Below are 14,571 nucleotides of genomic sequence, written 5' to 3' on the forward strand. Positions count from 1 at the left end.
AGTATCTAGTCTTTTAGCTTCCCTAATCCCTCTGATACCTTCACAACCCTGTAGTGCTTTTCTTTCTTTTTTTACATTTGGGTCTTATGGTCCTAAATTTTACAGTTGTGCCCCGGGGGCCAATATATCACTTACTTTTTGGCCCATGTCCCCGGCCCCTGTATTAAGACATGCGAGGCTCAAATGTCTTAATGCTCGTACTACGAAGAATCGCCATGTCAATATCTTCTTTCGTGTTGCGATTACCGTTATTAATTTTTTTAAAAGCCAATATAGCAAAGAGACAGCTGACTTGCTGACAGCAAACATATTGAATCATTACTTACCGGTGCCCACATTAACCACACTAGGTGATGCTGATGATCCGGTCTGTTTGGACAGACTGACAATGGCAATGACGAAGGCAGCAAAGGCAAAACATATCGCAGCAACTAACAACACAAGATACAGTTTACCATTATCACCACGCCCCGAGTTGTCTTTTCTGTACAGCTCCTTTTCTGAACTAGCATGTTCCATGATTGCAGATAGATGTTGTCCTCTTGTAATACTTCTTCTGTTCAGGTACAGCAAAATGCTTTGTCTGTCTGTCTGTCTGTCTCGTGAAAGCTTGTGAACGTAAGTTTATGTCGTATGCGACCGTTATACATTCACCCTGGTTGATTGATTTTCGAATTGCACGCAAATTAATTGAAGCGTATAAAGGTTACCTGAGTTGTATGTTGTGTAAATTTGACTCAGTTTAATATCACATGATTCCGCGAGATATTAAGGCACCATTTAAGGATAGCAACTCTTTTAAACTGTTGCGATTTGGTAGTTCACAGCATCTTGCAAATGGCAGTAAGTTTAAGCAGCTGAACTAATCCTATCACCAACACGCACAAGTAACATAGAAGAAACATCAGCACGTTGCCTTGACAACTACCACAACGAGGGCCCTTTCTAGGACCTGCGCTGACAGTCATAGTGTTGCACTCTACACTCATTTCTATTTGAGTGCAACACTATCGTATGTGCCACTTACGACATCTAAATCAGTAAATAATTCATCGATTTATTAACACCATTTACATAGTTTATATTATTAAAATCAAATTGCTTTACATTCCTATGTCATTTTATGGCTACTTGGAAACAAACGGCTATGCAAAACACAAATATGCTCCTCCTGTAAAACTGTCCAAACTGCACTTACGATAGTGTAGCACACTGCCGACAGTGTGTGCCTTTCATTCACGCAACCGCGAAGCCAAAGGCCATCTCAAGATCGCCTAGTCTGGTACAGCACTTGAACACTGTGAACACCCTGTTTATCTTGGAGTTACTCTGGATAGGTGTCTCTCCTTCTTTAAGAACCATGTTGAGAAGACAGATGGACAACAACATCTTGAGTAAGCTCACCGGAACAAGCTGGGGTGCACGTCCTCATACTCTGAAAGCAACGGCCTTGGCTGTATGCTACTGAACAGCAGAGTATACATGCCCTGTATGGGATAGATCACATCATGCAAAGAAGATGGATCCAATCCTGATACAGGTTGTCTTCGAACAACACCAACTGAGAGCCTATACACTCTAGCAGCTATAGCGCCACCAGATGTAACACGTAATCATGGTAATGTAGCAATCATGAAAGAACGCCAGCGACTGATGTAAGACATCCTCTGTTTGGACATGTCCCTCCAGAAATTTGTCTGAAGTCCAGAGATAGCTTCCTCAACAGTGTAACTCTACTTGAAATATTAGCTAACAGTAAAAGAGTGGCAAAATTGGAGAGATCTACCAATCACCCACCAACTTTGAATATTCCTGTTGTCGAACAACTACCACCCGGCAGGCGGTGATGGAAGCGATATCGCCAATTTTGAGGTCGCCATTGGATTAACACATAATCATGAATTCTTCACAAACAATTCTAAATTTGTTATGTGGTGTCAAAGCAAAATGATCTTACTCTAAAACCGTCGGGGTTCGACAAAGTACCCCACTGCAAGTATGTTAATTTTCCATTTGTAATTGCTAACCGTGTATTTTGAATGGGGCTGTCAGCCCGGTATCTTCGCCAGCCTCGTACGTCACGTGTTGCGCTTCCTATGCCGCCTGCACCCGGTGCAGATGCAAGTTGGACTGAATGGAAATGCCTCAATAGATTAAAGTCTGGTGTAGGAAGATGTAAAGTCAACCTCAGCAAATGGGGAAATCGAAAGAATGCAGATGCAACCTGCGATTGTGGAACAGAACCAATAACAATGGATGTGTTGCCCTCAACTGGAGCAAATATACACAACTGCTGACTTAGCAGTTTACAATGAGAATGCTGAAAAATGTGTGCAACACTGGCTGAAACACTTATAACCTTGTGCCGTGGACACGCTAAGAAGAAGGAGACCTACACCTGAATTCAATTGGCAAAATTTGTTATACTGGTCCACCATTTCTGCTGACACTTTATTCGACTTGAGACTCGCAATTACTGAAGCATACATGAATTGATCATTGAACATTTTGAAGTCGGCACTGAACACGTTAAAGCCATAATGTGTGATTTGCTTCACAGCGACGCCCTCAATTTTACTCTACTTTTTGCATAATTATGCCCAGTGGTGTACTAAAATACCACGTAAAAGACTAAGCCTGAAGTGCTTTAATATCAGTAAACTTTAACTTTTTATATTAAAACCGGGGAGACCCGGTTTTATTCAGAGTTCATCGATCGAATGCTTGCTAACATGTCAGCTTATGTGTACACACGTCGAGCGCGATGCTCCGTGCAGTATTATATAATACGATTGGCGAGCGTAGAACACGCATTGTAGGCGTTGGAATGAAATCGCAATTTTCTTCGTTACACATTTTTGTTTGGCTCGAAATTAAAAGGGGATAATGTGATCAGTAAAACAAACATTTAGATAGGAATCTATTCTTTATGCAAATCATACATTATTGCTTTAAAGGTCAGGTCTATTGCAAAAACAAGTTTATCTGTATTCGAAGAGAATAATTATTACATTACAAGTTGACACTTGTTGCAATTTTTTATGCGTATTTCTCCTGTGTGGGTAAAGTTCAGCCTCGTACGTGTTCTTCCCCCGTTTGAAGCGTACGTGTTCTCCCCCCGTTTGGCTGATGACGTAGGTAAATGAAGCGGACACTATACCATGCTCTCATCATACAATAACAATCACTTTGACAAGTTTGACATTGTACTATCATTTACCATAACAATGCTGCATAACAATATGCACACTATTGTTCTCATTTCGCAACAAAGCCTACACAGTATTGTTACTATGCGGTTGCTTTGTAATATTTCATCCAACTGAAACCATAATAACTACATGAGTTTGTGGATTTAACACGGTTTATATGCTAGTCTCAGATGAAATTCTAAGCTCAAATAATTTATTTATTTTTTAGGCCTAATATTTCTAATGATATTGATATACATATGAATTGTAATATCACAATTTACTAATATACGGTGTGCAAAAAGTTCGTTCAGCCCTTATGTCTGGTTTGCTATTAGCATATTATCACTATAGTTAGAGCCCCATCAACTTTTGCCCTCAGGATTACTTGCTATGAATGTTCTTAAGGCATACACGCTGTAAAAATTCCCAAGCCATTCTAATTTTCTTGTAGTGTGGACAGACGTGAGTCTTGAGGAATTTGAAGAACCACAAACCTCGGAAAATTTAAAGATGGCCTCCAAAAAAACCCACAATGGCTTGTTCAAGGAGAGAGAAATAGCTACAGAATGGAGGAAGAGAGGTCTTAATCCAATAGAGAAATTGTGTATTATTCTAAAAGAAAGGTTTTTTGAAACTCCTTATTGCAAAATCATAACACCACTTACAGATAGAGTCCAGAGTGTATGGCAAAGTCTAGACAAGAATGAGTAATTTCTTATGCCATTAGTGAACGATAACTGGGGCAAGCGTGTTTGGAGGTGATAATGGTGATTGACCACCAAGGATACTATGACTTCAAATAAATTTGTTTAACATCTCTACTAATGTAACAAAATAACAAATAACAAATAGCCTTGAAATGCATTGTGTAAGTTTTATTTTAAACACGTTGTAAATGCTTTTTGGGAGGGGGCGGAACAAACTTATTGCACACGGTATATATAAAAAAGAAGCGGCTGATTTTATCCATATGTTTAAAAACCATTAAATTTGTAATACTTTTTAGAGGTTTTTTTTCTGTGAACAACAACAGTATACGTTCTGTCCATTGAGAGCGTTTATAGTCCCTTATCTCGAAGCGGGCACATCTCATTTCATGACGTCACCGTTTTTCTAGGTTGAGACATGTTATCAAGAAATTCACAGAAAATTGCATGACGACACGTATTTGTGAGCGAAACAAAAGCACCTTTTACTATCGCTATGGAATATCCAGACCCAGTAAAATCAGAACACACGAAATAAATTTCTGGGGGTTGTGCTACACTACACTTGTTAACTGGCTGTAGTTACGTTCACAAACAAGTGTAAAAATATTGAAAATGTGTGGCATTGTTGTCTTTCTGATATTTTGTGAGTTATTACAAAGATTTTTTTGAATCATTTTTTCAAAATTCCCACTATATTCACATGACGTGACCCCCACCAATTAATTGCACACCACTGATCATGCTGATTGACTTTTCATGTTTCATGCCGAGGTCGTTCACCTGTGTGGAAACGAACAGGGCACATAACAAAATCAAGTTCATAAATCTCTGTGTTAAAAAGCTACCGAGCGTAAAATGTCTCATTTGCATAACAAGAAACAACTTAAATAAGTTGTGGCTTGGAGCACAGAACGTAATATCTTTCATATTATCACTTCCATTTCTTCCATTTCAATTTTATTTACTGATTTGCTATGTTGTGTCACGTCGGTCGATAGTGACGAAATATACCTCAGTGAACAGAACACATATCTAGATTTTGCAAAATATGTTTATTTCTTCACTAGCGACCCATGTTCAGCCAGTCTATTCTCAAAATGAAAACAAAGGAAACATGTACAAAGTAATGGGAGCGTCATTTTTTGAAATGAGGGGATGTATTATGCTGCAATGGATTCTGGTAAGGGTAATATATTTTCTCTGGGGCTTGAGTTGTAAAATAGGGGCAATACCAAGTTTTATTACTGCTTCTTGATAAACATGGGGAATAGTGCCCTTATTTGCTGCATACCAAATATGGTCTGAACCCCCTTTTTTGAATAGCTATACAGGATTTTGAGTGACAAGAGTTTTTGTGAAAGCAAGCGAAGCAGGTTCGACTACCGTTTGGGGTAAATCTTACAGGATATTTCACCTATATGAAACCAAATCTGACAAAAAAAAACACTGGAGAAATTCGTTTAAATTTAAGCCAGAGATGACAAAAAAACCCAAAACTAAAAAGACCTTGATGGTGTTTACATTGTAACGGTTATTCTAGGCACTTGCCATTCAAAATAAAAAACACATTCGCAATAGGAAATGGCCGAAGAAACCGGGAGACTGGATGTACATCGTTGGAGACTACACGTACATGCATGGATTTGTGCATAGAGCAGAGCTCCTGAAAAGAATTTAGAGGTAGGTATTGAACCTACTTTTAATTAAGTTGACTGTGCGAGTCAAACACAATGTATTCGGCCTCCTTCGCGTGAGGTAACCTATATTCGTTCTTCGTTTGATAACAATAGTAAATGGTAACCTACTTTTAATACAGTTGGCTGTGCAAGGGTCAAACCATTTATTTAGGCCTATATAGGGTGTAGTAAAATAAAGTATACAATTTGAAAAATGCCCCACTAGATTAAAAAGGCCAAAATGCTACACTTGAAAGCTTAACCAGCATCTTGTCCTCCCACAACTGTAAAATCACTGGCGTATGGCCAATATAGTAAGTGGCTATTTTTGTGAACCGGGTAAAAATGCAGTTGCGCAAAATCAAAGCATCATGAAGATCACATGTTTAACCACTTTCGTTACAGTAATTGACAATTTTATTCTTCCACATGGCCACCAGGACATGACCACCATCCTCTGTATGCAGATATCATCTTCAATATGGCATTCACCAGTCTTTAATATTTGAGGTCTGTTTTGCCTGGGGATGTCAACTTGTGCAATTATGTGTCTCTGGAATTCATCAAGGTCTGCAGGACTCAGCAGATAGCCCCACAAGAAGAAATCCAGAGGTGTACGATCAGAAGATCTTGGTGCTTCAAAGCAATCGCAAGAGAGTTAAAAGCGTTTTGTCAATTACTATAAAGAAAGTGATGAAACTTTGATTTTCATATTATTCTAATTGACTTTTCGCAACTGCATATTTACATGGCTCACAAAACATCCACTGAGTCCTTATTAATGGTCACACACGAGTGATTTTACAGTTGTGGAGGACAAGATGTTGATTCAGCTATCAACTAAAGCATTTAGACCAAATACCTCATACTTTTTAATCTGGTGGCAGTTTTTATGCAACTGTATACTTTATTTTGATACCCCCTGTATTTCCTTCTTCGCGTGATAATATTAATGTAAAGATATTCAAATGGGAAAAACACAATATTGTGATAAACAGAATGTTCGATTGTTTCCATTTTAAAATTACACTGTGTGAATTAAATTATTATTTTATATCTAGATTGGCTATCATTGGAATAGGCCCTAAATTAGACCCAATGAAGGGCTTTAGTTATCGGGAGTTTTGCCCACAGTAGGGCCTACATGTAAAATAATCAATCCAAAGAAAAAACCAAAAAAACAAAACAAAATATTTTTAATGTATTTTAATTATTTAAGGCAACTGAAAGAACTTATTGAAAGAGAGTAAATTATTATTATTATCATTGGCCGTGAGACATTTTCGTGAGAATAAAATCATTACATGTTCAATTCGCCGGCAGATCCGCCATGAGCTGTTGTGGCGTGTGGTGGTGAGCTTATGGAGATTATGGTGTACTTTAGGGTGTGACCTGCCTTTGTTGGCTGCCATACACTTAGTATCTTCTCTACCTGTGACATTTGCACAAAAGAATCCTTTCCTAGAATCGAAATAGAAATGTTTGTCCATAAAGAAATCTGAAAGTCGTAGAAACTTTTCCACTTTTTTCAAGGCCAAGAGAGGATATTTCTTGAATACATCTCCGTCAATAATAAGAACACGATTCCCGTCAACGTTTTGAAAAAGGTTTTTAATATATTTGATGTAAATTCCTTTTTGTATAAACAGATGTGATGTATTAAGGTTGCCATGGTTGTCGGTTATTGTTTCCTCAAAGTTTCCCAGCATCTCGTATCCTTTATAGACCGTAATGTTTTGTGATGTTCGTTTGTGATATCTATAAGTTGCCAACTGTTTTAGGTCTGGCCTTGTCCTTAACATGACTGATACATGCACATAGTCAGATATAGCTCGCTTTACTGGATCACGAAGTATCACTATCAACTTTAAATCATGAATGACATTACTAATGTATCGCAGTAATTTCATATCATCAATATATTCAGGCCAGTCAACTATTGTAATTTGCTCTGTCGTACTCAGTGGCATTTGTTTCACCCAGTCGTCAACGAAAACATGTGGATTAAAAACTAATCCAGATATAGTTTCTATTTGCGGATGAAGATCGAGAAACTGAGTAAGAGTTATAGTACCACATTTCTTTACACCGATAATAAGAGCTTTTGGCAGTTTACTGTCGCATCCTATTTGTTGAATCTCTCGTTGTGATTTTAAATGTTTTTTCTTGTAGTAATTGTAACAACTAGTATCCCATGTAGGCTGAGCGTGTTGAGGTACCAAAGACGAAGGCTTTTCTTTCATGGTGTATTCCTTACTGCCGTTTCTGATCGTTACAATTGCTTTGTCTCGATTTGTAGACTCTGAGTTAGTTGCGACAGGCTGTAAAACATCCTTATACATTATATTGTGTCCAGCATAGCAGCATTAACATTGGCAATAGACAAACTATTACAAATATAAACACGCAAAAGCTTGTATATGTTCTAGCAGTGTCTGCAGTAGTTGTCTGTCTAGTTTCCAGTGACTTCATTTTCAGTTTACAATATTAAGTACTTCAAATACATTAATTAAACTTAAGGGGAAAAGTTTCTATCAATGCTGAAAATGTGTCGCAAGTTTGGTTGATGTGAATGATGTCGACTTTTCTGTTCAAGTTCAAGAGATATACACACCCGGGTATACACAATCACTTTATGTTCAAAGTTCACGAGATCTACACAATCAAATACAAGCAGTACCTATTCAATGCATCGTACTGCATTTAGAAACACTAGATTGCACTATATTGCCTTCGATACTTCACGTAGTTTGAGTTTTGTCAATTTTTGTTGAGTTACTAAATAGAGCATAGATCCCGAGGTGACCTATTTTTCCGTTGACCAGGGACGATTTTATTTGAACAACTCTTATGAACAACAGCGGCTCTCGTCACTGACCCGGGTGTTATGACCCATAAAGGAATTTTACGTGGTAAAATTAATTAAAATTTGTGACCGATTACAACCAGCAAATGTTGCTGTGCTGATAATTATTATCCAAATGACACAATTTGAGCCACATATTTCATTTGTTTACGTTACCAATCTATGGTCAATTATATGAGAAATGAAGTTTCACCTGAAATTGGACATACTAGCCTATAGCATGGAACTAAAATCACCGTGGCACATTTTCTACAAAGGTGAGTGTAGTTACTTGTCAGCTTCAAATACATGATGCAGTCATGTCTACAGTAGAATTCACCACGACCTTTGCAGGACTTAAACCCCATTAAAAGCTATTAAACCAAGATAACACTCATTGAAAACAGCTCAACTGATTAAATCAGATCTTAAATCCACACTACACATGTTTCTGTTTTACCTGTTAGCTGGTATTATAGTTTCATTTGGGTTATAAAGCGATTATAAAGCGAACGTAAGGTTACACTTATTGTTAACCAGCGCACACCGACATCGCCTGGCTAATAATTATTTGATGCAGCAGAGATATTAAAATAAATACACGGGATCGATACACGTGAATTGCTATGCACGATTTTGATATCAGACGAAAATCTTCGGATACCGGGTTGGAAAATGATGAATATCTCCCGTAAATGATTTTGTCTCAAGAAACCAGATGTGGTCTCATACACTTGAAAATACGTGTTGAACAGATATGATAGTCGTTACTCGTTAGTTCCTGCGCTTTGAGAAACGGCTGTGAGTCTTGAACTCAAAATCTGACCAAAATCGCTAATTTTATATTGCGTTGGTCCTGTATGGACTACAGCGCGCATGCTATATAGCTGCACTCACTACAGTGTAGGCAGTATGACCATTGACCGCAATGTCGTATACAAGTTTACTCACACAGCGAGAAATCAATTACCCTGGCTATTGTCAGTAGCCTTAGTCAGGTCACTTGGCTACTGCCTCTCATATTAAAGGTCGGAAGAAAATTGCCATGCGTGGCTGTGGATTCAACCTACCATGGCGATTTCTACCATGAAGATATAGGGGCGATGACACTGTGCAGCGTTCTTGAAAATGAGAAGCATAATGGTTTACAAGGCAACGTTAACTAGGCCTATTGTGTATAGGAAAACGGACAGTAACTGCAGTATGAACAGCCCTATGATAAAGTGTAAAATGTAATGAAAAGTTTAGAGTCTGAACCATTGAAATTTAAACAAAAAATGTGGTTTGATCATACTGCCATAAACTTTAAGAGCAGGCTGAGGATCACAGTTTAAAGTCGCGTATTCCGCCTTAGAAGCACCGATGACAAGACCTACAATCTTGGAAAAAGGTCCTTGGAACGCTTGGCACCCTCTGCCGTAAATTCTGTCCAGAATTTCTTACGATCATGGAAATGACGTATATTGTACTTGGGAACAAACATGACTTCTAAACTGCTCCAAAAAAGAAACTTACCAGGTAAGAAATTTGTCTGTCAAATTCAAACGACAAATTGGGATATGAGTGGAAGCAGTGTTAATTTACGCGAATTTTGACACCTCATTTGTTGCAAACGGATGAGTATTTTTGAAGTTATGCTTATTTAACCGAACCTATCCACTGGAATGAAAGTTGCACTCATACCACTTGAGATGGTTGGCAGTATACAGGTGTAATCAGTGCTCTCCTCTTCTTCTTTGCATGACTAACTTTCCTATTGCTTCTTGTGAGGATGAAGAATGATCAAAGTTCAATGACAATTGTCCTTATTCAATCATCTGAAGAAATTAAGTCGAATGAAAGAATCAATATGATGACCAGGGATTTAGGGGACCTTGGGTGTGTCCAGAGTATTGCGTTCATGTGGTCGTTGGTTCAAGACCTGACAAGACCAAGCAATATGCCTAAATTAAGTGAAAATCAGAGACAAAGAATAAAAGTTCTGAACATCCTTTCATGTGTCTGTTTATTGTGTGAATTCATTGGGGCGGACCTGCAACTTTCAAATTTGATAGTAGGCTTGTTCAAATGAGCATAACTTCAAAAGTTTTGATCTGTTTGCGACAAATGAGGTGTCAAACTCCGCGTAAATGTACACCGCTTCCACTCATATGCTATTCAGTATAATACGATTTGTCGTTTGAACTTGACAGACGAATTTCTTACCTGGTAAGTTACTTTTTGGGACCAGTTTACAACAATGATTTACCCTTCCCACTCCCCATCAATCAATGTTGGACACATTGGGAACCCGCTGCATGGGGGAAAGAGGGTGACAGTTTTCCGTTATTTACACGCAAACGTTCCAAGACTTTTTTCCAAGATTGTAGATTTGCTGCTGATGTTACAATAAAATTTTGCTACAGTATTATGGTTATTTTAATGCAAACTGACGATATGACGCACTATGGCATCCCAATGGCATAGTTCAATAATCTCAATTAAACACTCATATTATAAAATTTGACCTCAAGTTGCAGAGTATGAGTTTTTGTACCCATTATTTTCTAAGGTCATTCAATGAATGTACAAATGTATTGGGGTTAAAGAACTGTGCCCTGATAGATGAACATGTTGTGGATCATAGTGACGTACTGTTTTTTTCTGTTTATTTACCTGTAGCGTTGGTATGCTATGCAAAGTAATAGAAGATTTGGGGCAATACATTTGAGAACGAACAGAAAGAAGTGAGAAAAAGTATATGAGCTGACTATGTCAAGATCAGGAAGGAAAGCAATTTATATTTCATTGACAAGTGCTACCATCATCGTGCTACTCTATATGACCATAATGAAGAATTACCGGTATGAGGAATTATACAGTACAATGTTTATCCGCCCATCTTCTAAAAATGCACACAGCATTAAAACTAACATACGGGAAGCCGGATTCTCAAATGGTGCCCATCTAAGCGATAGTCCACATATAGTATTCATTTTAGCGGATGATTTGGGTTGGAATGATGTTGGTTACCATGGAAGCGAGATCAGCACTCCATTTTTAGATGAGATGGCTTCAACGGGAGTCCAATTGGATAATTATTATGTTCAACCTGTATGTTCACCTACACGGGCATCGATATTGACGGGTCTATATCAGGTAAAAGGTTAATATCTTTGATAAACTATGTCCTTTGTGATAAATGTTCAATATTAAATACAATGTGCTGAAAGATGACGGTTATTTAAATCAGCTTTGAAGTTTAATAACATGAAATGAAAATAAAAAAAGTATCATTTTCGGTCAGCTGCAAGAATATACCAATATAACACCAACAGCCACAAAAGTAAAGTGCAATTTCTATCTGTAATGATAAGTTAGATCCGCTCTGGTGTTAATCCATCCAAAGACTAATTGAGAAGCTATAACTGTGTTTTCCACCACTTTGATCAACCCGAATTGAGAAAACCTTGATATGCGATAATATGAATCATCTTGGTGTAGATTATTCATCTAGTGGTAAAACACGAAGTACAAAATTAAACCAAATACTGCAACTTTAGTTTCGCTACCACGACGTTTCGTCCGATGCCATCGGACATCATTTAGTGACTGATTCAGGTCGATTTGAGGAGAGGAGGATTACGCTTTCAACTGTCACACGCATGCAGGCACTGGAAGGCATTGATCACCGTCTCTCACGTGCCCATAATTGACCTGAAGCAGTCATCTGATGACATCCGATGGTAGCGGACTAAAAGTAGTGTTAACGAAACGTAAATTCCAGTATTGATTTAATTTCTGTACTTTGTGATATTAAATCTGAGTCGTTAACAGGATTTGAGATCGTCCTGGTTATTCTATACTTATTTTCTATGTTTTATGCATTTAAAAGAGTCATACAGGTATTGATAGGTTTATTTATGCAGAGGAACCGGGCTGTTTACCTTTACATCTCCCACTTGTACCAGAGAGTCTACGACAAAATGGATACGCTACGCATATGATTTGAAAATGGCATCTTGGCCGGTCAAGAAATGCTTGTCTACCAATGAATCGAGGATTTGATACTTTCTTCGGTAAGTGTGCGGATATTTTGTTTTTCAATTATTCAGGCCAGCAATATTTGATGTTACCTATTCTCGAACTCGTAGAGTATAGTGGGTATAACAAAATGTAAATGATCCGCTTCTAAGGACGAGTGATGGCCAGGTTGACATGTTTATGATAGGCCTACTTGAGATGGGCAAATTTGGATTTCATTATAAATGTCGCCAAAAACTGAAAAGATAACCTTACACTAATAATTGCTACCAATTGTTTTTATACCGTCCATGAATGACTCACTCAGATATGGTAAACAAAAGTAAATAGACCTATGTTATAAAAAATATTTTCAATTGACAGGTTTTTACGGTGGCTTAATTGACTATTACACACATATTATTAGCAAAGATATTCTTGAAGGTCATGATTTTTGGGATAATGGCAGAGCTGCTAAAGAACTTTCTGGGCAATATACAACGCACCTTTATTCTACACGGGCTGAGGAAATCATTGCTTTACATGGAAAGAAAATTGAAAAGGTAATTATGGCATACCTGCCAACATTGAAAACCTAGAAAACAGAGTCCATGGCGAACAGAGGGCGCGAAGCTAGAGGGTTTCTACACTGTAAAAACCATTATAAGAAGACACATTTAATAGAAAAACAACAATAAAGAACAAGGTGAAAATGAAGCCCTAGGCTTTTATACACTTCAGCTTACATTTGAGGAGGGATTTAGACTCCATATCTAGCAACAATTTCAACACATATTTGATGACTACAACCTTTGAAAAAATGTACAAAAAATACATTCTGGGACCTGTTTTTATAAGTTTGAAAAATATGCTTCCTTCACACAGAAAATGTGCTTTTAAAAATGCAGTTTCCTATACTTTTGTACATAACGATATTCGTTGAAGCGATGTTTTTGGCTTTATAACAAGGCCTACGTGACTGATAGGACATTGCTATGATGCACAATACAAAGGTAAAAATTCAACAACAAAAAATCAGTTTTTGGTGACTTTGGAGAACCTCTAGACCTATTCTGAATGTTTGCATTTGAGGAGGGATTTATACAACATATTTAGCAACAATTTCAACACATATTTGATGACTAAAAATGTAAAAAAAACATTCTGGGACCTGTTCTTATAATTTTGAAAAGTATGCTTCCTTCACACAGAAAATGTGCTTTTAAAAATTCAGTTTCTTATACTTTCGTACATAACGATCATTGTTGAAGCGATTTTTTTGGCTTTATAACAAGGCCTACGTGACTGGTAGGACACTGATATGATGCACAATACAAAGGTAAAAATTCAGGAAAAAAATCCGTTAAAAAAATCAGAGTTTTTGGTGACTTTGGAGAGCCACTAGACGTATTTTGAAGTGCTGGGTCACAGTTAATTTGAAAAAAAAATTGAAAAAAATTACAACAAAATTACAGTTTGTTATCCTGAATATGCAAACCACTAACTAATGTTTACCTCTTCATCTATCACATATTATAAATTCATCGGTTTTCCATTTTTGTATAGAAACCTTTCCATATGGCTCTCAGAGTATGAGTCCAATGCCGTAACCTCTGAGCCAACGTGTCCTCTAGACATGGTGGCTGAGTGGTTACGGCTGTGGGTGGGTCACTGGAGTGGGATGGGTCACTGGAATGGGTGGGTGAAATTATATTATATTAATATTTTATAGCAAATAATATATATATATTTTCTACGTTTTCAGAAGCCCATGTTCATGTACTTAGCTATGCAAGCACCACATATTCCGATGCAAGTACCCAATGAATACCTTACCCCGTATAAAGGCATACGAGATAAAACACGGAGGAAATATGCGGGAATGGTGTCCTGTCTTGATGAGGCTGTAAGAAACGTTACTATTGCACTGGACAAATATGGCATGAGAAATAACACAGTCATCATATTTTCATCAGGTAACTCATAAAACTCTAATAAACTACAATACTTCTCATTTTCAATTTGAAAATACACGGTAATAAGAAAATACATAATAACAATGGACTGTCGAAATTATGTTTAATGCTATATCTTCTTCTCTGTCCGCCTGAAACACATGATAAAACAAACAAACAAATAAACCA

General features: G+C 37.5%; 2 protein-coding genes across 2 annotated transcripts in view; both read right to left on the reverse strand.

Moving 5' to 3' along the window:
- The window catches only part of LOC140148115 (uncharacterized), a 48,693-nt gene extending 48,036 nt beyond the window's left edge, over positions 1 to 657 (reverse strand). Inside the window, exon 1 of the mRNA XM_072169973.1 lies at positions 327 to 657. Within this exon, the coding sequence (XP_072026074.1) occupies positions 327 to 519 (193 nt within the window). The 5' untranslated portion in view covers positions 520 to 657. The remainder of the gene's footprint in view (positions 1 to 326) is intronic.
- Positions 658 to 4,600: 3,943 nt separating this feature from the next.
- On the reverse strand, positions 4,601 to 8,093 carry LOC140161241 (heparan sulfate glucosamine 3-O-sulfotransferase 1-like). Its single transcript, XM_072184700.1, has 2 exons — positions 6,960 to 8,093; positions 4,601 to 4,684 (listed from the first exon to the last, which is right to left on the reverse strand). The coding sequence occupies exons 1-2, from the start codon at positions 7,920 to 7,922 to the stop codon at positions 4,601 to 4,603; spliced, it is 1,047 nt and encodes a 348-aa protein (XP_072040801.1). The 5' UTR covers positions 7,923 to 8,093.
- Positions 8,094 to 14,571: the final 6,478 nt, after the last annotated feature.

The sequence above is a fragment of the Amphiura filiformis genome, chromosome 1 (genome assembly GCF_039555335.1).
Source record: "Amphiura filiformis chromosome 1, Afil_fr2py, whole genome shotgun sequence".
Taxonomy (NCBI): domain Eukaryota; kingdom Metazoa; phylum Echinodermata; class Ophiuroidea; order Amphilepidida; family Amphiuridae; genus Amphiura; species Amphiura filiformis.

Excerpts from the sequence above, each read along its gene's own strand:
- LOC140161241 (XM_072184700.1), bottom strand. The coding sequence starts at position 7,922 with ATGTATAAGGATGTTTTACAGCCTGTCGCAACTAACTCAGAGTCTACA. Across the intron at positions 4,685-6,959 it reads AAGGCAGGTCACACCCTAAA|GTGAACGACCTCGGCATGAA; the intron begins GTACACCATAAT and ends GTTTCCACACAG.